General features: G+C 39.5%; 1 protein-coding gene and 1 pseudogene across 1 annotated transcript; both read left to right on the top strand.

Annotated features, from left to right (window-relative positions):
- The first annotated feature begins 29 nt into the window (after positions 1 to 29).
- On the top strand, positions 30 to 4,525 carry LOC144364747 (uncharacterized). Its single transcript, XM_078052869.1, has one exon. It carries the CDS (start codon positions 522 to 524, stop codon positions 2,640 to 2,642), a length of 2,121 nt encoding a protein of 706 aa, XP_077908995.1. The 5' UTR covers positions 30 to 521; the 3' UTR covers positions 2,643 to 4,525.
- Positions 4,526 to 6,006: 1,481 nt separating this feature from the next.
- On the top strand, positions 6,007 to 15,394 carry LOC144367200 (transmembrane protein 106C pseudogene; annotated as a pseudogene).

Here is a 15,394-nt window from a genome sequence, read left to right as displayed (position 1 = left end):
ATTTAGAAGACAAACAAACACCTACTGAGGAGCAATGCCATGAATGCATAAATTGGGTGAAAGGCTTCAAATATTCCAAATCCCTTAAATGCCATGGAGTAACTCACACCAGAGAGAAGCCCTATAAATGTGAGCAATGTGGGAAAGCCTTCACTAATCCCAGTTCATGTAAAAGACACAAAATAACTCATACTGAAAAGAAGCACTATGAATGTAAGCAATGTGGAAAAGCCTTCTCAAATTCTTCTTCCCTTCACATACATAAACAAACTCATGCTGGGGAGAAGTTGTATAAATGTAAGCAGTGTGGCAAAGCCTTCACTTTTCCCTCTCACCTCCAAGTACATGAACGATCTCATACTGGAGAGAAGCCCTATACATGTAAGCAGTGTGGCAAAGCCTTCACTCAGTCCTCTAACCTTCGCTCACATGAACGAACCCATACTGGAGAGAAGCCCTATGAATGTCAACAATGTGGAAAAGCCTTTGCTACAGCCCATCAACTTCACAGACATGGAAGAATGCATACTGGAGAGAAGCCCTATGAATGTAAACAATGTGGAAAATTTTTTTCTAGATCCAGTCACCTTCAGATACATGGAAGAACACATACTAGAGAGAAGCCTTATGAATGTAAACAGTGTGGAAAAGCCTTCACTCAGTGTTCTACCCTTCACTCACATGAACAAACTCATACTGTACAAAAACTCTATGAATGTAAAAGATGTGACAAAACCTTTACTTGTTCTTCTCAACTTCAATTACATGAACAAACTCATATTGGAGAAAAGCCCTATGAATGTAAACGATGTGGAAAAGCTTTTGCTACATTCCCTCAATTTCAAATACATGAAAGAACCCATTCTGGAGAGAAGCCCTATGAATGTGAACAATGTGGAAAAGCCTTTGCAACATTCTGTCAGCTTCATATACATGGAAGAATGCATACTGGAGAGAAGATAAATGATTGTAAACAATGTGGAAAAACCTTTGCTAAATCCAGTTGCCTTAACAAACATGGAAGAACTCATACTAGAGAGAAGACCTATAAGTGTCAACAATGTGGAAAAGCTTTCACCACTTCCTCTCATCTCCAGATACACGAACGAATCCACACTGGAGAGAAGCCCTATAAATGTAAGCAGTGTGGCAAAGCCTTCACTCAGTCCTCTAATCTCTCTGCACATGAACGAATTCATACTGGAGAGAAGCCTTATGAATGTAAGCAATGTGGAAAAGTCTTCACAACATCCAGTTCCCTTCACAAACATGAAAGAACTCATAGAGAGAAACCATATGAATGTCAACAATGTGGAAAAGCCTTCACTACTTCCTTTTGTCTCCAAATACATGAAAAAACTCATACTGTAGAGAAGCCCTATAAATGTAAGCAGTGCGGCAAAGCCTTCACTGAGTCTTCTAACCTTCATTCACATGAACGAATTCATACTGGAGAGAAGCCCTATGAATGTCAACAATGTGGAAAAGCCTTTGCTACCTTGAGATGCCTTCATAAACATGGAAAAATTCATAGTAGAGAGAAGCCCTATGAATGTCTCCAATGTGGAAAAGCCTTCACTATTTCCTCTTATCTCCAAATACACGAACGAACTCATTCTGGAGAGAAGCCCTATAAATGTAAACAGTGTGGCAAAGCCTTCACTCAGTCCTCTAACCTTCACTCACATGAACGAACTCACACTGGAGAGAAGCCCTATGAATGTCAACAATGTGGAAAAGCCTTTGCTACATCCAGTTGCCTTAACAAACATAGAAGAATTCATACTAGAGAGAAGCTCTATAAATGTAGGCAGTGTGGCAAAGCCTTCACTCAGTCTTTTCACCTGCACTCACATAAACAAACTCATATTGGAGAGAAGACTTATGAATGTAAACAGTGTGGAAAAGCTTTTGCTAGATCCTGTCACCTTCAGATTCATGGACGAACACATACTGGAGAGAAGCCCTATGAATGTAAACAGTGTGGAAAAGCCTTTGCTGTATCCCATCAACTTCATGCACACGGAAGATTGCATACTGGAGAGAAGCCCTATGAATGTAAACAATGTGGAAAAGCCTTTTCTACATCCTGTCAGCTTCACATACATGGAAGAACACATACTGGAGAAAAACCCTATGAATGTAAACAATGTGGAAAAAACTTTGCTACATCCAGTTGCCTTCACAAACATAAAAGAACTCATACTAGAGAGAAGCCCTATAAGTGTAAACAATGTGAAAAAGCCTTTGCTACATCCAGTTGCCTTCACATACATAGGAGAACTCATACTAGAGAGAAGCCCTATGAATGTCAACAATGTGGAAAAGCCTTCACTACTTCCTCTTATCTTCGAATACATGAACGAACTCATACTGGAGAGAAGCCCTATGAATGTAAGCAGTGTGGCAAAGCCTTTACTCAGTCCTCTAACCTTCACTCACATGAACGAACACATACTGGAGAGAAGCCCTATGAATGTCAACAATGTGGGAAAGCCTTTGCTAGGTCCGGTTGCCTTAACAAACATGGAAGAACTCATACTAGAGAGAAGCCCTATAAATGTAAGCAGTGCGGCAAAGCCTTCACTCAGTCTTGTCATCTTCACTCACATGAACAAACTCATTGGAGAGAAACCTCTTAACATCAACAATGTGGAAAAGCATTTGCTAGATCTAGTCACCTTCAGATTCATGGAAGAACACATACTGGAGAGAAGCCCTATGAATGTCAACAATGTGAAAAGCCTTTGCTACATTTTTTCAGCTTCACAGACATGAACAAACTCATACTGGAGAGAAATCCTACTAATGAAAACAATGGACAAAGTCTTCATTATTACCATTTTACTCATAAACGTGTAGTAAGTGTACTGGGGAAAAATCCTTGCAGTGAAAAAAGTGGTAAATCAATACTCCTTGTCTCCTTCTAAGACATGAGAGGGCTCAAATTGCAGATTTGTTTTGTTTTGTCTTGTACTTGTGTGTTTGACCACTGAGCCCATCCTCAGTCATTTTTATTTTTTATTTTGAGTGAGGCACTAGTGGAGATGCTTAGGGTCATGCTAAGTTCTGGATGCTGACCTCAAACTTATGATCCTTCAGACTCATTGTCCTGATTGCTGGGATTACAGGTGTACACCATCACCTCAGACTGAATAACTCTAAATGTAAAAAATATGGAAATTCTTCCTTTTTCTCTGTTGCCTTCAAAGAAATTTCATTTACCCTGTAAAACAAATCTCCTGGAAGTGTGATGTTTTATTTTCCTGTAACTGTGAGAAACGTGAGAAGTCTTTTAGGTTTTTTAGTTCCTTCTAAGAACTGGAAATATTCATCTGGAACGATTTATGCAAAATAATAATAATAGAATAATAAATCTCATTCAAGTAAGAAATGTAAAGGCTTTAGATATTCTAGTTTGTTCAGTTGTATGAAAGGACTCACACAGTATCAAAACCCTGTGCATAAACAATGTGGGACAATATTCAACTTACACAGTTTCCTTCAGACACGAAAGGAATGAGATCACCTTCTGTCCTTTAAGCAAGGTGGTCACAGTATCAACTTTCCAGGTCTTTTGAAATCACATGGAAGAACTCATAGTGGAGAAAAGCCTTGTATGTAGAAATGTGGCAAGGCCTTCAGTTGTTTCAGTTTCATTCAGTCTTGTTCAGATTTGAGTACATTTGTTTTTCCTTTTTTTGGTACCAGGGATTGAACCCAGAGTTGCTTATGAACTGAACCACATCTCAGCCCTTTTTAAATTATTATAAAAACTTAAAACATAGTCTCACTGAATTGCTTAGATCCTCACTAAGTTGCAGAGGCTGGCTTTGAACTTGTATTTCTCCTGCTTAGCTTTTTGAGCCATTGGAATTAGTTGTGTGCTTCCTTCAGCAGGTGACATCTTTCTTGAGAAAAGTTCTGCAAGTGTGTGCCTTCATTTCTCCTTTGTCTATTCAGAGGTAATGGAAATGCATCCTGGGGTGAATGAATATTGCATCAGCATGAGGATGTGAAAGCAACATGCTTTTATGGGTTAAACCTCTGTTTACATATTATTAGATTCTATTTTTCTTAATTTTAAGTTTTTTGCATCTCTTACATATTATGACATAATGTTATACATACTATGTATATAGGTGTGTTTAAAATCTAGTATGTACTATCTCTTCAAATACCTTCTGACTTTATATATATTGTGCATGAATTTTGAGAAGTTCTAAATTCTAACAGAAAGGTAAGAGAATGTGGCAAGTTCTTCACTACTAGGTATATACTTGCACCTAAAGTTAAATAGAAACTTAATCAACAGCATTTAAATGATTCATTATTTCAAACCTGTGGGAGTTATATAAAAAAGGAAAAGTGTGCATGCTTCAGCCTAGCTATGCATTTTACATCTTGAAATAAAAAGTACATTTAAATTTTTCTTCACTGTTAATAATCAGTTCGTCAGGCTCTATAATAAAATAACATTTTGGTAGCAAATGAAGATATCAACAAATAAATTTATTTCAACATACATGATGATCTAATATTTGTAAGTTTTCTGGTTGCACTAAATAAAACTGTAGTAGTCCTACCATATAAAACAAGAAAGGAATATTAAAATTTGCAAGAGGAAAACGTCAGGTCACACTTAATGATAAACCATCAAGGCTCACTTCTTATATTTTTATGTATTGTTTTTAGATGCACATGACAGTAGAGTGTTTTGACATATTATACATAAATGGAGTGTAACCCATTGCAGTTTTTATTTCATTCTCGTGGTTGAAAATGATGTGAATTTACACTTTCTTGTATTCATATATGAGCATATGTCTGATTTATTCTACTGTGTTCTATTCCCACTCCACCATTTAATCCCCTTTGACCCATGAGTTTCTATACTTCCTTTCCCTGCCTCCCTTGTTATGGGTTAGCATCCACACATCAGAGAGAATATTCAACTTTTGTTTTTGGGGGGACTGGCTTAATTCACTGAGCATGATATTCTCCAGTTTCATCCATTCAGCAGCCAATACCATAATTTTATTATTCTTTATAGCTGAGTAACATTCCATTGTGTGTATGTACCACATTTTCTCTACCCATTCATCTGTTGAAGAGTACCTAGGTTGATTCCAAAGCTTGGCTATTGTAAATTAAGCTGCTATAAATATTGATCCTGCTGTGTCACTATTGTATGCTGATTTTAAGTCTTTGGGGTATAAACCAAAGAGTGGGATAATTGGGTCAAATGGTTTTTCCATTCCAAGTTTTCTAAGGAATCTCCACACTGCTTTCCAGAGTGATTGAACCAATTTGCAGTCCCAACATCAAAGTATGAGTGTATAATTCTTTTCCTGCATCCTATCCAGCATTAATTGTTACTTGTTTTCTTGATAGTCATCAAGGTTAATTTCTGGCTTCCCTAATCACAACACAAAGTCATGGAGGGCTTATATTGCAAACACTAAGGAACCCTATCTGCTCAATCTTCAGAGTCAACAAAAGTGCCTGGGAGGCTGCTGCAACAGTCCCTGGGCTCTGGGGTCCCCAGGGGACTTCCTCCTGCAGGCTTGGTGATAGGGCCTTTTGTTCCCTGCAGATGGGGGCTGTGCCCTGATTCTCCTCAGGAATTGGCAGAGTTGATGGGTAAAACACACTGAGCAGTGCTTTTGGGTAAATGTGAAGGAGTTTTGCAGATAAAAGTTGAATTAATTTTGAGACAAAAAAAGCACTTGTGCTGAATTGCTCAGGCCAATAAGATGAAAATGGGAGAAGGAGGAACCAGGTGTCTCTGAGGTCAGGCCTCATTCCTGCCAGCCTTAAGAAAGTGACTAGTATGCTGTGCTCAACATGCAACCCACAGAAACTGACAGATAATAGATGTCTAAGAGTATTAAACTATTGAAATTGGGTTGTTTGTTCATATCAGTTTATTTGCAGTTAGACATTTGAGTTTCCCACTTCAAATGATCATTAGCATCCTTTAAAGAGTCGTCTTAGATATAAAAGATGCAGTATGTAAAACAGTCCAGATCCTGTGTTATGTAATTCCTTGATGTGTCATAAATACGTGATTTGTAAAGATCATACATCATTTGGTTAATCAGAGAGAGTCAATCTATGTGCATATCTTAAGTGTTCCTTAACATAAGGATTATTTTTAAAATTGTGAGTTAAAAAGTATATTTCATTTGAATAAGTAGATTTTTATCATTTATTTTGAGTTAAATTTGACTGTATTTTATGGAGTGCAGACCATGGTGACAGGGAGGCTTTGCTGACTGATCTAGAACAGGAAGAAGCCATTGCTCAGTTCCCATATGTGGAGTTCACAGGGAGAGATAGCATCACCTGTCTCACGTGCCAAGGAACAGGCTATATCCCAACAGAGCAAGTCAATGAATTGGTGGCTTTGATCCCACATAGTGATCAGAGATTGCGCCCTCAGAGAACTAAGCAGTATGTCCTTCTGTCGGTCCTACTCTGTCTCCTGGCATCTGGTTTGGTGGTTTTCTAATGCCGAAGTCTGGCTTGGCACAAATCAGGAGCCACTTGTCAAAAAGAAACTAACTTTATTTTTAGAACTACAAACGCCAAACAAAACAGCTCCAGGGAAAAACCCTCAGAGCCCAACTGCCACCACCGGCTTCCACAAGTCTCTCTCCCCCACACCAGCCTTTCAACCTCCCACAATCCTCCTCCTCTTGAGGCTGATTGGCTGGGTTGCGTGGGCAGAGCCAAAGAAGTCACCCAATGAGCAGCTCCGTGGAGGAGCCAATCAGCTAGATGTTGCTGGGGCAGCTGTGAGCCAATCATCAGCTGGCAGTCTGAAGGGCAGGGAAACAGCCCAATGAACATCACCGCAGAGGAGCCAATCAGCTAGATGTTGCTGGGGCAGTCTGAAGCTTGCTGGCAGCTGGAAGTTTGCTGGGGCCCCTTTGGCTGTGGCTCTCAACATCTCCCCCTCTCTGTTTAAACAACAAGCATGTGGCTTAGGGACCGTGCCTGCCTTAGGTTGTCCAATACATATGGTCCTTACCCGTCTTCGGATGAGCTGACCTCAGGGCGTCAGCCTCCTGTCTTAGGTTGGTACCATTGTAATTGGATCTTACCCGTCATTGACTACCGGTCCAGTATACAGCCACACCTGTGGAGAGGTCTCAGCGGGGGGGGGGGGGGGTGAGGTTCTTTGCCTCACCTCTGTTGACCCTCAAATTTTAGCTGAATGATCATGACAAGCAGAAGGGAGGAAGATATACCAAGTCAATTGACGGCTCCTTTTGGGAAAATTGTACCACCGATGATATCATCAGCAAAAATACCCCAACACTACCACAAGTCGCTGCACCAACAGATAGTTCACAATGCATATAAGTGACACATAGTTCTGTAAGCAGTTCAGTGCAAGTCCTGTAAGCAGTTCAGTGATGGCTATTGCAGAAACTGTAGATTAGTTTTATCTTTGTCTTCACCGGCACAGGGATGAAGATAGGAATTCTGGCAATAATGACTAAAGAAAAAATTAGGTAACATTCCAGAAGACACTAAAAGAAAACAATTTTCTTAACAATTTATATTATCTTCATCGGCACTGGGATGAAGATAGAAATTCTGGCAATAATGGCTAAAGAAAAAATTAGGTAACATTCCAGAAGACACTAAAAGAAAACAATTTTCTTAACAATTTATATTATCTTCATCTGAAGATAGAAATTCTGGCAATAATGGCTAAAGAAAAAATTAGGTAACATTTCAGAAGGCACTAAAAGAAAACAATTTTCTTAACAATTTACATTATAGTGAAGAGAATTATTAAATATAATGAAAACGAAAGGTGAGAGTAAACAAACAGATCTGTTAACCTCCTTTTTTGTTTACATATTAAAACAATTCTTAACAGTTATTTACCCAATTTAAATTAAACCATTTAAATCACGTGAATAAAAAAAAATATTTGGATCCATCTTTTCATGAGCGCTCATCATATATGATATATGGAAATACGTACATTGGACATACGTACATTCAAACATATAACACAAAACACAAGTGTGCACACATAATATAATACATACAACACATAACATAATAGTAAAGGCCTTATAACTTTTTACAGGTAAAATCTCTATTGCAATGTTTAAAAACTCTATAGTCAAAAAAAAATAGAACTGATCAGCAAAACATTAACCTAGGTCTGTATGAGCTCAAAAAAATAAAATAGAACTTCATGATATGGGAAAGGGCAATAATAAAATAGATATTGAAAAAAGCATCCTGGTTCTGTCGCAGATGTAAGGATAGCCAAATTGGAGTTTTGGATATCAGCTATTATGGATTTGAGCTAAATCATCTTCTTTTTGGTCTGTAGAAATCGCTTTAGTTAATCTCTCTGGAATCCAAATCAGCTGCTGTTCTCCCTGTGGAAACACAAAAACAGACCCCCGACTCCAGACAATCACTGGGTCAGGATTTTAGTTAATCTCTCTGAAATCCAAATCGGCTGCTGTTCTGGGTCAGAACCTTGGTTAATCTCTCTGGAATCCAAATCGGCTGCTGTTCTTCCTGTGGAAACACACAAACAGACCCCCGATTCCAGACAATTACTGGGTCAGGACCTTTCCATTGTCCTGTTAGAATATCTTTCCAAAGTACCTTGGGCTTATGTACATTTTTTGGACACATATGCCTTTCTGCAGCACTAAGTCCTGATGAATCCAAATTTAAAAAGTTTAGAGTAAAAAGGGTTATTTTAAGTTTATCTTTGGGGAATATATACCCCTTCCCAATTCCATCTTTTTGCTTTAATAAGTACATTTTAATAGTTTGATGAGCTCTTTCAACTATGCCTTGACCCTGTGGATTGTATGGGATTCCTGTTATATGAGTAATGCCAAATGATGAGCAAAATTGTTTAAAAGAAGTAGACGTATAACCAGGGGCATTATCTGTTTTTAACTGTTTTGGAATGCCCACAGTGGCAAAATTTTGTAAGCAATGAGCTATAACATCTTTAGTTTTTTCGCCGGCATGAAGGGAGCCCATCAAAAATCCAGAAGAAGTATCAACTGTAACATGCAAATATTTTAATTTTCCAAATTCTGGCAAGTGTGTGACGTCCATCTGCCAAATATGGTTAGGCATCAATCCTCTAGGATTGACTCCAAGATTAACTTGTGGTAAAAAGGTCACACAATTTTGACATTGTTTTATTATTTGTCTAGCTTGTTCCTTAGTTATTTTAAAACGCTTTTGTAAAGTATTAGCATTGACATGGAATCTTTCATGAAAATTTATAGCTTCTTCTAGTGTAGAGAAAATATGTATGTCACGTGTAGTTTTATCTGCTAAATCATTGCCCAAACTAAGGGCTCCAGGCAATCCTGTATGTGCCCTGATATGTCCTATAAAGAATGGATCTTTTCTGTCCCAGATTAAACTTTGTATAGTGGAAAACAAAGAGAAAACAGTAGAAGAAGGGGAAATTCTACCAGCATCTTCAAGGGATACTATAGCATTAACTATATACTGGCTATCAGAAAATAAATTAAATACAGAATCTTTAAACATCACAAAAGTTTGTAATACTGCATTAAGCTCTACCTTTTGAGCTGATTGTTTGGGTACTAAAAATGTAAAAGTTTGATCAGGTGTAACTATTGCTGCTGTACCATTATTTGACCCATCAGTGAATATATTTGGAGCATTCATGATAGGTGTTTTTCTTGTCATTTTTGGAAAAATTACAGGATGCAATGACCAAAAAGACAATAAAGGATTAGATGGTAAGTGGTTATCAAATGAAACATTAGATTTGCACATTATTATTGCCCAAGTATTTAACTCATTAGCTAATTCATCAATTTGATTCATAGTATATGGAGTAATAATTTTATGGGGAGAAATTCCAAACACTGCCTTTGCTGTTTTTATTCCTTTGAGTATTAATTGTCCTACAGCCTCAGGATACCTAGTAAGAATAGTGTTAGGAGAATAAGATAAATGTATCCATAATAATGGACCTTCTTGCCAAAATACTCCTGTAGGAATATTTTTTGTTGGTAGTACAATAAATAATAAAGGCAAACTTATATCAATTCTATCCAAATGCATATTTTCCATATATGTTTCAATGATTTTTAATGCCTTTCTTGCTTCAGGCGTTAACATTCGGGGTGAATTTGGATCTGATGGACCTTTTAGGATATCAAATAAAGGTCCCAATTCTCCTGTTGGAATACCTAGATAAGGCCTTATCCAATTTATGTCTCCTAATAACTTTTGAAAGTCATTAAGTGATTTGAGTTGATCTACTCGTATTTGAATTTTTGGTGGACGGACCATGGTTGAGGATAATAGAACTCCTAAATAATTAATTGGAAAATTTAATTGTACTTTATCTATTGCTATCTCTAGATTATAATTTTTTAATAAGTTTGTAAGTGTGGCATAACATTCTAGCAATGTGTTTTTAGCTTTGTGTGCTAATAATACATCATCCATATAATGAAATATTTGTAGTTCAGGATTTTGATTTCTAAGTGGCTGGATTACTTTGTTAACATAAATTTGACACATAGTTGGACTGTTAGCCATCCCTTGAGGGAGTACTTTCCATTCATATCTCTGATCAGGACCTTCATGATTTAGTGCAGGGATAGTAAATGCAAAACGTGGACTATCCTCAGGATGAATTGGAATTGAAAAAAAAACAATCTTTAATATCTATAACTAAAACATACCAGGTTTTTGGCAAAGCAGACAATTGAGGAATCCCCGATTGAGCAGGTCCCATAATGACCATTTCATTGTTAATGGCTCTTAAATCTTGCAGTAATCTCCATTTACCAGATTTCTTTTTGATGACAAAAATGGGAGTATTATGGGGAGATACAGAAGGTTGTATATGTCCTTCCGCTAATTGTTGTTTGACCAGATCATCGGCTACTTGTGTCTTTTCTTTAGTCAAGGGCCACTGAGGAACCCATACTGGCCTTTCTGATTTCCATGTAATTTTTATTGTCTCAGTGGCCCTTTGTGAAAATCCAACCCATGTCTGTCTGTTCCTTGATCTATTTGTATTGGTGCTGCTATACATTGTTCTTGTCTTTCTAATCTTTTTCCTTTCCTAAAACCTTGTCTAGCCATAATAGTGGGTGCATTTTGATTGATATTATTTGTTAATGTCAAACCTAATTGATCTAAGACATCTCGTCCCCATAAATTTACGGGAAGATGATCCAATACATATGGCTGTATAGTTCCTTCACATCCTTCAGGATCCTTCCAATCTAATAGCATTGCACTTCTATCGGGATTAGTCGCCACTCCTAGGCCTCGAAGCGATTGAGTGGCTTGTTGTAATGGCCAATGTTTTGGCCATTCTTGACGAGAGATGATGCTAAGATCTGCACCTGTATCCAATAGCCCATTAAATTCATGTCCTTGAATATTTAGTTTTAGCATGGGGCGAGAATCTAAATTTAAAGAAAGCATAGCCCAATCTACACCTGTGGAGCCTAATCCCTTGGAACCTCTTTCTACAACATGACTGGAAAATTTATCATGTAGGCTTGGTATTATTAGTAACTGTGCTATTCTATCTCCTGGTGAAATTACTGATATACCCTTTGGAGAACTGGCTATAATTTTTATTTCACCTTCATAATTGGAATCAATTACCCCAGGACTTATCAAAAGTCCTTTTAGAGTAGAAGAGCTGCGTCCCAATAATAAGCCTACTGTTCCTTTGGGAAGAGGTCCTTTTACCCCTGTGGGAATGATTTGAACTCCCATCTCTGGAGTTAGTACTGATTTGGTGGAGGCGCAGATGTCCAACCCTGCGCTCCCTCTGGTTTGTCTGATGAGGGATCTGATGTGCTGGGCACTACCCTGATGGGGTTGCTGGGGTTGCTGGGTTCCTCCAGTGCTCCGTATATTTGTGGTTTGGGGCCCCGGAGCATTGGGGCCCCCTGTCCATTTTTTGGCAACGGAGCCCGATGCCTTTGTCCACGATATTGTGGATAAACACCTTGTCCTTGTTCGTTTTTTGATAATGGAGTACCCTCTATGGTGGTTTGAGGACGGTATTCATTAGCCCAATATAATGGAGTACCCTCTATGGTGGTTTGAGAACGGCATTCATTAGCCCAATGTCTCCCTCTACGGCATCGTGGGCAAATACCCGGTATTCTACTTGTTTGATACCTAGTTTTGTTAAACCCTCCTCCTATGGGGCAATTCCTTTTAAAATGTCCTGTTTGTTGACAATTGTAGCATGTTCTTGGCCTGGCATCTAAAGCCTGTTTTACTGCAGCTGCCACAATTTGCCCTTGTTCATTAATGTCTCTGGCATCTAAAACCTGTTTTACTGCAGCTGCCACAATTTGCCCTTGTTCATTAATGTCTCTGGCATCTAAAGCCTGTTTTACTGCAGCTGCCACAATTTGCCCTTGTTCATTAATCTCTCTGGCATCTAAAGCTTGTTTTACTGCAGCTGCCACAATTTGCCCTTGTTCATTAATGTCTCTACATAATTTAATATATGTGTTTAAATCTTCCTGTTTCCATGGTCTAATGATATCTCTACACCAACGATTCGCTTGGTCATAAGCCAGTTGTTTTATTAATGGCATTGCTTGTTCTGTATTCCCAAAAACTCTGGTAGCTGTTTGAATAAGCCTATCTACAAATTCAGCGTAAGGTTCATTAGCTCCTTGTATTATCTTAGATAATTGACCTTGTAAACCTCCAGGTTCTTGTAAAGTCTTCCATGCCCTAACTGCATCTACAGCAATTTGTAAATATACACCAGGATCATATGCAAGTTGTTGCTGCCGATCCTCATAAGGTCCCTTTCCTAACAACATATCTAGATTTCTCTGAGGATAACCAGCTGCTGCATTTCGACTAGCCGTCTCCTTGCAAAATTCCTCATTGGCAACCTTCCATAACAGGTATTGTCCTCCATTTAGCACAGCTTTACACAAACTAGCCCAATCTGCTGGTGTCATGCTTAAGTTGGTAATGGATTTGACCAAGCTTACAGTGAAGGGTGCTTGAGGACCATAGGTTGTTACAGCCTCTTTTAGCTCCTTCACTGATTTGAAATTTAAACCCTGGTAAGTTCGCTGCCCTCCTACCTCAAATACAGGGCATACTTGAGATCCTGTCTCAGGATCCCAACTATCAACTGCGGGGGTTGGGAGTCTCTTAGCATATGGAGGTGGTGCTGTTGACTGGACACTTATGCCCTCTGGTGATAGAGTGCTGTTAGTAGCAGTCTCTAGTAGAGGTGGCGCTGTTGGTTGAACACTTACGCCCTCTGGTGATAGAATGCTATTAGTAGCAGTCTCCTGTAGAGGCGGTGCTGTTGGTTGGACACTTACGCTCTCTAATAAAAGGGTCTTATTAGCAGTCTCCTGTTTTAACTTTTCCCCTGATAGATTTTTCTGCTCTAAACTTTCTTCCTCTGTCTCACTATCTCGAAAGACCTTCTCTTTTACTTGAATCTTTTCCTCTTTCTGACTAGCTCGAGCTTTTACTTGAATCTTTTCCTCTGTCTGACTAACTTGAGAGACTTCCTCTTCTACTTGAATCAATATGTCTTCTTCTTCCTCTACCTCTGTCTGAACTGAAGGCTTTGGACTAAGCAAATCAGATATGTACGTCCACAATGTCAATGTGCCAACTGGCAGAGTCCCTGGGCTGTTCTTTTCTATTCTTTTTAAATCTTCACCATGATGGTTCCATTGTGATATATCTAACAACTCCTCCTTAAAAAGCCATGGGCTATATTCTTGTATTATATCAACGTATGCCCTGACTGCTCTTGATTTTACTGGGAAGCTTCCTTCCTTTAACAATTTACTTAACAGTCTTTCGGTTTGTTTTTTACTAATTGCTGATCCCGTATTTCTACTATAATACAACCCAGCAAGATAACAGCAAATAAAACCGAGACAGAATCCAATAAAAATGGAACCACACAAAATCATTATATCAGCCTTTCTATCCTCCTGACGTGTGCATCCGTCCTTTCTCCCTATCTGTTCCTCAGACGCAAATAGTTTTTCCTCAGATGTGAGTGGTTTTTCTTCCCTCTTACTCATCTCCAGGGACAGGAAAGTTAAAACAAAAACGAAGCAAAACAAAAGAGGAGACTTAGAATGGCTCCCCATCCTCTCGCCCTGCCCTCAGGGGCGAGCAGTTTACTTACCCTCAGTTGCTCCCCGTGCGAGCCACCAAATGCCGAAGTCTGGCTTGGCACAAATCAGGAGCCACTTGTCAAAAAGAAACTAACTTTATTTTTAGAACTACAAACGCCAAACAAAACAGCTCCAGGGAAAAACCCTCAGAGCCCAACTGCCACCACCGGCTTCCACAAGCCTCTCTCCCCCACACCCGCCTCTCAACCTCCCACAATCCTCCTCCTCTTGAGGCCGATTGGCTGGGTTGCGTGGGCAGAGCCAAAGAAGTCACCCAATGAGCAGCTCCGTGGAGGAGCCAATCAGCTAGATGTTGCTGGGGCCGCTGTGAGCCAATCATCAGCTGGCAGTCTGAAGGGCAGGGAAACAGCCCAATGAACATCACCGCAGAGGAGCCAATCAGCTAGATGTTGCTGGGGCAGTCTGAAGCTTGCTGGCAGCTGGAAGTTTGCTGGGGCCCCTTTGGCTGTGGCTCTCAACATCTCCCCCTCTCTGTTTAAACAACAAGCATGTGGCTTAGGGACCGTGCCTGCCTTAGGTTGTCCAATACATATGGTCCTTACCCGTCTTCGGATGAGCTGATCTCAGGGCGTCAGCCTCCTGTCTTAGGTTGGTACCATTGTAATTGGATCTTACCCGTCATTGACTACCGGTCCAGTATACAGCCACACCTGAGGAGAGGTCTCAGCGGGGGGTGGGGGGGTGGGGTTGCTCAGTTCCCATATGTGGAGTTCACAGGGAGAGATAGCATCACCTGTCTCACGTGCCAAGGAACAGGCTATATCCCAACAGAGCAAGTCAATGAATTGGTGGCTTTGATCCCACATAGTGATCAGAGATTGCGCCCTCAGAGAACTAAGCAGTATGTCCTTCTGTCGGTCCTACTCTGTCTCCTGGCATCTGGTTTGGTGGTTTTCTTCCTGTTTCCACATTCAGTCCTCGTGGGTGATGATGGCATCAAAGTGGTGAAAGTCACATTTAATAAGCAGGACTCACTTGTAATTCTCGCTATCACGGCCACCCTGAAAATCAGAAACTCCAACTTCTATCCTGTGACAGTGACCAGACTGTCCAGCCAGGTTCAGTACATGAACACAGTGGTTGGCACATATGTGACCACTAACACCATGGTGCTAATGAAGTGTCATTTTTTTTGTGCACCTGTGTTTTTTTTTTAATTTTTTATATATATA

Source organism: Ictidomys tridecemlineatus, chromosome 1 (genome assembly GCF_052094955.1).
Source record: "Ictidomys tridecemlineatus isolate mIctTri1 chromosome 1, mIctTri1.hap1, whole genome shotgun sequence".
Taxonomy (NCBI): domain Eukaryota; kingdom Metazoa; phylum Chordata; class Mammalia; order Rodentia; family Sciuridae; genus Ictidomys; species Ictidomys tridecemlineatus.
This window is presented reverse-complemented; position numbering and strand designations above follow the sequence as displayed.